Below are 6884 nucleotides of genomic sequence, written 5' to 3'. Positions count from 1 at the left end.
CTGGGGAAGTTGCAGAGCTTGTGACCTCTGGAACAATGTCTGGTAATTGTAATGCCTACATCTTAGCAGAATTCAGGCCCCTCTCATAATCCTAAACTTGTTGGACCTTTATTAGTTTTATAAAACTGCTTTAGTTTGGGGAAGGGCTATTATCATTTAAACTATATACCAAATTTCTCCCTATATTAGCTCGTCCCATGCTCAGGAATGACCAAGGGCAGTTTGGAGGTTAAAGGCACGATGGAGTTGGTGAATTCAGATGTTTCACCTTGGTAATTTCCTCACTGTTAAAATTTTTGCAAAGGCGGTTGCTGCGCCTCTTGTCCATACCTGCGCGCTCCCCAACGGGTCCCTACCCACCCCGCCCCTGGCTGGGGGCCGTAGGCTGGCCCCGCCCCGCTGCGCCTGAGGGGGGCCTCTGCCAGGGCAGTTTCTCTCTGAGGCTGCGCGCTAAGGCGGTGGGCGGTCCCGGGCAGGTCCAGAAGCCGGGCTGCCTGTGCCAAGTTCCGGGTAGCTAGCTGCTGCTGCCGCCGCTGTTCCGGAGCCTGCAGCATGGGGCCCCTGCTGCGCACCGTGGAGCTCTTCTATGATGTGCTGTCCCCCTACTCCTGGCTGGGCTTCGAGGTGACGCTGGGGTGGCCGCCTCGGCGGGGCCTGGGGTATGACGGCGGAGGGAAAAATGAGCGCAGGGCACAGGGACAGAGGTCTCGTGAAACTCCTGGCGCCGCCCACGGGGTTAGGGCAAGCAGGGAGAGCTCCAGGGCTGAAGGTCACTTAGTGCTTTTAAACGGAATAGAGTCGCTGGCTCCAACCCGAGCCTTTATATCCCGACTGCAGTTTCCCACGGTGGTGGAAAGAGGGGCGGCTCCAAACATTCGGGGAGAAATGCAGAACATGCCCACCTCTTAGCCCAACGATGGCAGTTTTGGGGAAAACTGGCCACAGGAGCGAAGATCCTGGAATAGATTTCTGGTAGAGGGGAGAGTTTTGTCTATTTCAAACCAAACAATGTAGGGTGTCCGCATAACCTCTGCTCTGCACTTAGCGGCTCCCTTCCCTTTCCCTCGGCTCTTTCACTTTTCCATCTTGCACACTGGCAATCGTTCTTGACCTCTGCCCGCAGGTCCTTTGCCGGTATCAGAATATCTGGAACATCAACCTGCAGTTGCGGCCCAGCCTCATAGGAGGGATCATGAAAGACAGTGGTAGGAAGGGAGGGTCGGGGCAAGGGTGATTTCAGTGGCCCAAGAGAGCCGACCCCAGCGGGTCCTTATATTGGCACTGGCAGCTAGAAAGCTACCCTCTGCCCCGTCTCTACTAAAAATACAGAATTAGCCGGGCGTGGTGGTGCATGCCTGTAAACCACAGCTATTTGGGAGGCTGAGGTGGGAGAATCGTTTGAACCCAAGAGGCGGAGGTTGCGGTGAGCTGAGATCGCGCCATTGCACTCCAGCCTGGGCAACAAGAGCAAAACAACGAGAAAAAAAAAAAAAGAGAAGAAAAAAGAAAGCTGCCCTCTGCCCAAAACCCAGGTCGAGGTCCCCAAACCTGGGACCCTTAGGCCTTTTCTCACTTAACGTGCCCAACCTTCTCCTGGCAGGAAACAAGCCTCCAGGTCTGCTTCCCCGCAAAGGACAATACATGGCAAATGACATAAAGCTCCTGAGACACCATTTCCAGATTCCCATCCAGTTCCCCAAGGATTTCTTTTCTGTGATTATTGAAAAAGGTGAAGAGAGTGGGATGCAGACAGGGTATCCAGTGAAGAACAGAGAAGTGGGAGATTGCGGGATTGATAGGATGGAGGGGCTGCAGGAGACTAAAGCAAGTGAAGCCTGCCTTGGGAAACCTCAGGATCAGCGTTGAGGGAGCTGAAGGTTGCCGGGCATGAAAGGGAAGAAGAGCAGGCAAATAGGTCATGGGAACCTTGGGTGAGAGGCTGAGGGCACAGGAGCTCTGGGGGATGTCAGAAGCAAGGAAGAGCTAGTCCTCCACCAGGAAAGCAGCAAGAGGAGCCCTGCCTCTGGGTGCCTTTGTCCCACAGGAAGTTTGTCTGCCATGCGTTTCCTCACCGCGGTGAGCTTAGAGCATCCAGAGATGCTGGAGAAAGTGTCCCGGGAGCTGTGGATGCGCGTCTGGTCAAGGGTGAGTGTGGGGCTCTGGGAATCCTCTGGGAGGACCTTCGATGACTTTCTGACCTTCCCCAGAAATGTTTTCAGGGTCATGATCCTGCCCTCCCCACTACCCCAGAGGATCTACTGTCCTCCAGTCACACCCCTCTCCTTCTGAGAGCCACTGCCTTCCTGCTGAGTGTTCTCTTCTTCCTAGGATGAAGACATCACCCAGCCCCAGAGCATCCTGGCGGTGAGTGTCCTGGCCCCACCTCAACTGTACTCAGAGAGAATCGGAGAGCAGTTGGCGGTTGGGGGTAAAGAATACAATAGGTCTCTTATTGCATGGAAAAGGTTATAATTACTGGGGAAGAAAGGATGTCTGTGATTCAGGGGACATATTACTGAAAAGTCAGAACTAAGGATCCTCAAAAGGATATCTCAAAGTTGAAAGGGGAAGTGCAAAAGGGACAACATATGGGTAGAATTTATTTGCTGAAAGACATCAGTGAGAGAAAAATGCTCAGTGTCGGAACCCCTGGACGGGGAGGGATGTAGTATTCACAAGTCTCCACAGACTCCAACACAAATCTCACCAACACATCCAGAGTGGAAGACAGGAGACTTTTTCCAAGAGGCTTTAAAAAGACAAAAAGAGATAACTGACTAATGCCACGGTATATAGAAGCCTGAGTGAGAACAAATGGAAATAGCTCAAAACATTGACCAGTGAGCCACAGATAAGTAAGTTTGTCTTCAGGATTAAATTAGGAAATTCAAAACAGTATTATTCCTCTGGCTTACAAAAAAATAGTTGAAACCTATTCAAATGTAATATATCAAGTGGCAAATCACACAAAAGTTAAATGTATAAGGAATGGCAAATATATCTTCTACAGTCTATATTCCTGCAAAGTACATGTGTAATTTTTAGCTTGCTTTTTTACTTCATATTTAATAATCATTTTCCGTGCCCTTTTTTTTTTTTTTTTTTTGAGATAGGGTCTGGTTCTGTCACCCAGGCTGGACTGCAGTGGCGCAACCTCGGCTCACTGCAACCTTTGCCTCCTGGGCTCAAGCGATCTTCCCACCTCAGCCTCCCAAGTAGCTGGGACTACAGGCACACACTACCATGCCCGGCTAACTTTTTTATTTTTTGGAGAGAAGGGGTTTTACCATGTTGCCCAGGCTGGTCTCGAACTCCTGAGCTCAAGAGATCTGTCTGCCTCCACCTCCCAAAGTGCTGTGTTTATAGGAATCAGCCACTGTGCCTGGCCTCCATGCAGTTTTTAACTCTTTGAAAGTATAGTTCTTTGTTTCTATAGAGGTTCTATTGAGTGGACTTATTTTTGTTTTACTTAACCATTTTTCTGTAAACATTTTGTGTGGTACATAATTCTCTAATTTAACCAAGTCAAAGATAGTGTCTCATTAGGACAGGCTACATGAATTCCTGGGTCGCACTTCTGATCTAGGAAGTCAAGATGCAGTGGTTCTCAATCTTGGCTATGAATTAAAATCGCCTGGAGTACCTTGGAGCTAACCCTTTCCCCCTGGAATTGTGATGTAATTGTTCTTGTTCTTTTTTTCTTTTTTGAGACAATGTCCTGCTTTGTCATCCAGGCTGGAGTGCAGTGGCATGATCATGGCTCACTGCAGACTCAACCTCTTGGGCTCAAGTGATCTCCCATCTCAGCCTTATGAGTAGCTGAGACTTCAAGCATGTGCCACCATGCCTAATTTTTTTTTTGTAGGGATGAGGGTTTCACTATGTTGCCCAGGCTGGTCTCGAACTTCTGAGCTGAAGCAGTCTCCTGCCTCAGTCTCCCAAAGTGCTGGAATTACAGGCATAAGCCACAGTGCTTGGCTCTAGTTCTAAGGGATGACCTCACGTGGAGATTTTTTAAAGCTCCTCAGGAGTTTCAAATGGGCAGCCAAGGTTAAGAACCACCTATCCCAAACTATACCCAAACCACAAAGTGAAGCCTTTGTCTTTGTCTTGAAGCCAGGTAGGTGGCTGCAGCCATGTGCCTTGTTACAAGGTCCTCAGGAAGTTCCACTGGAATTAGAGCCTAGCTCTTGATTTGAAAAAAGCATGAGATAGGCCGGGCGCGGTGGCTCAAGCCTGTAATCCCAGCACTTTGGGAGGCCGAGATGGGCGGATCACGAGGTCAGGAGATCGAGACCATCTTGGCGAACACGGTGAAACCCCGTCTCTACTAAAAAATACAAAAAAACTAGCCGGGCGAGGTGGCGGGCGCCTGTAGTCCCAGCTACTCCGGAGGCTGAGGCAGGAGAATGGCGGGAACCCGGGAGGCGGAGCTTGCAGTGAGCTGAGATCCGGCCACAGCACTCCAGCCTGGGTGACAGAGCAAGACTCCGTCTCAAAAAAAAAAAAAAAAAAAAAAAAAAAAAAAAAAAAAAAGCATGAGATACTCAGGAACTCTGAGAAGTAGGAAGGAAAGAGCCCTGGACTTGAATTCTAGAGACCTCCATATTAGTGTTGGCTCTGCTACCAACATGTTCTGTAACTCTGAGCAAGTAATGTATCACTTCTGGATTCAGGCTCTTCATTTGTGAAATAAAGAGGTCTATCTAGCTGGTCTCTAAGATGTCCCCTGGTGTTAATTTCTGTGATTGACTCTGTGCCATCTACCTTTTCCACCCATCTCAAGATTTGGGAGAAAGGAAATAGTTCCTCTTGGCAAGGACAGATCTCCACTTGTGGGTGGGTAAGGGCATTGCCAGGAAAACCTGGGGGCAGAAAATAAAAAGACCAGAGTTTTCCTCTGAGATCCCCATCCAATATCATGCAGCCACAGTTGTATTCCCTACTATATTCCCTTAGGCTGCAGAGAAGGCTGGCATGTCTGCAGAACAAGCCCAGGGGCTTCTGGAAAAGATCTCAACGCCAAAGGTGAAGAACCAGCTGAAGGAGACCACTGAGGCAGCCTGCAGATACGGGGTGAGCAGCTCTTTATGTGTGTTGCCAGCCCCCATCCTGAAGATGGAGACTTGAGAATCTCTAGGTGTGAGTCCCCATGCTTCTGTGCAAAAGCTCGCTTTCCAAGTGTTCTCCTCAATGCTCTTAGACAACCCTCATCTTTTCCCTTCTTTTCCTTGGGCTCAGGGAAAGGAAAGGAAGGAGATGGATAGTGAGAGAAAAGACAGCATCTTAGAAACAGGAAGGCACCTGGGGCCATGGAGCCTCTTACACCTCTTTCCTTCTGTGAATTCAGAAAAGTACTGACTCGAAGCCTTCAACCCCCGCCTAATACCTGCTCCTTTGCCTTCCTCCTTGCACTGTAACTGCTTTCTCCAGGCCTTTGGGCTGCCCATCACCGTGGCCCATGTGGATGGCCAAACCCACATGATATTTGGCTCTGACCGGATGGAGCTGCTGGCGTTCCTGCTGGGTAAGTTAAAGATTCAACACTGAGCCGGGTGCAGTGGCTCACGCCTGTAATCCCAGCACTTTGGGAGGCTGAGGCAGGCGGAGCATGAGGTCAGGAGATTGAGACCATCCTGGCCAACATGGTGAAACCCTATCTCTACTAAAAATACAAAAATTAGCCGGACGTGGTGGTGCACGCCTGTAGTCCCAGCTACTCGGGAGGCTGAGGCAGGAAAATCACTTGAACCTGGGAGGTGGAGGTTGCAGTGAGCCAAGATCATGCCACTGCACTCCGGCCTGGGTGACAAAGCAAGACTCTGTCTCAAAAAATAAAAAGATTCAACACTGAACTGCCTTTAACCCCAGCTCCACCCCCACTATATCAGTCGACTGGAAGGAGGGGCTCAGAGCAAAAAATATTCTTGGTACTTCCAGTAGCAAAGCCTTATGCAGTCCGTGCTGTTCAACGTTGAATGGGCAGGGGCTGTCTTCATCGCCATAAAAGAGAAGGAAGCCTTCTGTACCTTGAAGGCAAGCAAGGGTCTTATTAGAAAACCCCTGGGACCTTGTGGGACCAACTCCTGCTGCCAGCACACCTGAGAACAGTGTGCAGAGTCTGTTATTTCCTTCATCCAGGAGAGAAGTGGATGGGCCCTGTGCCTCCAGCTGTGAATGCCAGACTTTAAGATTGCCCGGAGGAAGCAAACTCTTCGTATAAAAACAGCAGGCCATCTGCTGAACCCCAGCTCCACCATAAGGCACTGGGACTTGGATTTCTCTATCTGATAGAGGTATTTTCTGTGGCCCTGGGAGCTGTCTATCTTTCCCCTACCCCCAAGGACACCAGGAAGGGGTCCACCATTAGCCATGTGGCAACCTTTACTTCTATGCCTCACAAGTGCCTTTCAGAGAGTCCCCACTCTGCTTTCCCACAAAATAAACCTAATGCCCTCAGGCAAAATGTTTCTGTGTCTGTATCTGCCCTGGTGTATTCTCATTCCTGGGGTCACATCCTGCCTACTCTAGGGATAGGTGAAGAAGAGCTCTTTTGGTACTTCCAGCCAGATCAGCCATCCAGCCCTCCTTGGGGCTGTGGAAGAAGTGAGAATAGTCCCCCATTCTCTCACACAGAAACTCCCCTGGTCTCTCTATCAGCAACAGAAAACCAAGCCAGATGGACTTTGCAACTAACCAGTTTGGGATTTACTGTCTTCTGACCAGCCACAGTGACTGAGATGGGGCTGGGACCAGAAGCCCAGTGGGAGTGAACAGCAGAGGGAACCAGAGTCTGGCTGAGCTTGTGCCCAGATATTTAAACTGCATCCAGCCACACCTGCAGGACCAGGGCAAGGCAGTACTGGGAAACTGGCTGGAGTTGC

General features: G+C 50.0%; 1 protein-coding gene across 3 annotated transcripts; it reads left to right on the top strand.

Moving 5' to 3' along the window:
- Positions 1-445: 445 nt before the first annotated feature.
- Positions 446-6470, top strand: GSTK1 (glutathione S-transferase kappa 1). Of its 3 annotated transcripts, none has more exons than XM_003896758.3 (8): positions 446-624; positions 1124-1205; positions 1601-1729; positions 2045-2145; positions 2329-2364; positions 4960-5076; positions 5434-5527; positions 6142-6470. In XM_003896758.3, the coding sequence occupies exons 1-8, from the start codon at positions 553-555 to the stop codon at positions 6189-6191; spliced, it is 681 nt and encodes a 226-aa protein (XP_003896807.1). In that variant the 5' UTR covers positions 446-552; the 3' UTR covers positions 6192-6470. The 3 variants fall into 3 exon arrangements, with proteins under 3 accessions (XP_003896807.1, XP_021792046.1, XP_021792047.1); XM_021936354.2 differs by lacking the exon at positions 6142-6470 and adding an exon at positions 5941-6133; XM_021936355.2 differs by lacking the exon at positions 1601-1729 and having other exon boundaries at positions 459-624.
- Positions 6471-6884: the final 414 nt, after the last annotated feature.

The sequence above is a fragment of the Papio anubis genome, chromosome 4, assembly GCF_008728515.1.
Source record: "Papio anubis isolate 15944 chromosome 4, Panubis1.0, whole genome shotgun sequence".
Lineage (NCBI taxonomy): Eukaryota > Metazoa > Chordata > Mammalia > Primates > Cercopithecidae > Papio > Papio anubis.
Note: the sequence above shows the minus strand (reverse complement) of the source record. Positions and strands in the feature narration are given on the sequence as shown.

What these genes read in the sequence shown, in the direction of transcription:
- GSTK1 (XM_003896758.3), top strand. Translation starts at nt 553, where the DNA reads ATGGGGCCCCTGCTGCGCACCGTGGAGCTCTTCTATGATGTGCTGTCC. An exon ending in ACTCCTGGCTGGGCTTCGAG is followed by an intron (nt 625 to 1,123) that starts GTGACGCTGGGG and finishes CTCTGCCCGCAG; the next exon opens with GTCCTTTGCCGGTATCAGAA. An exon ending in TTCTGTGATTATTGAAAAAG is followed by an intron (nt 1,730 to 2,044) that starts GTGAAGAGAGTG and finishes TTTGTCCCACAG; the next exon opens with GAAGTTTGTCTGCCATGCGT.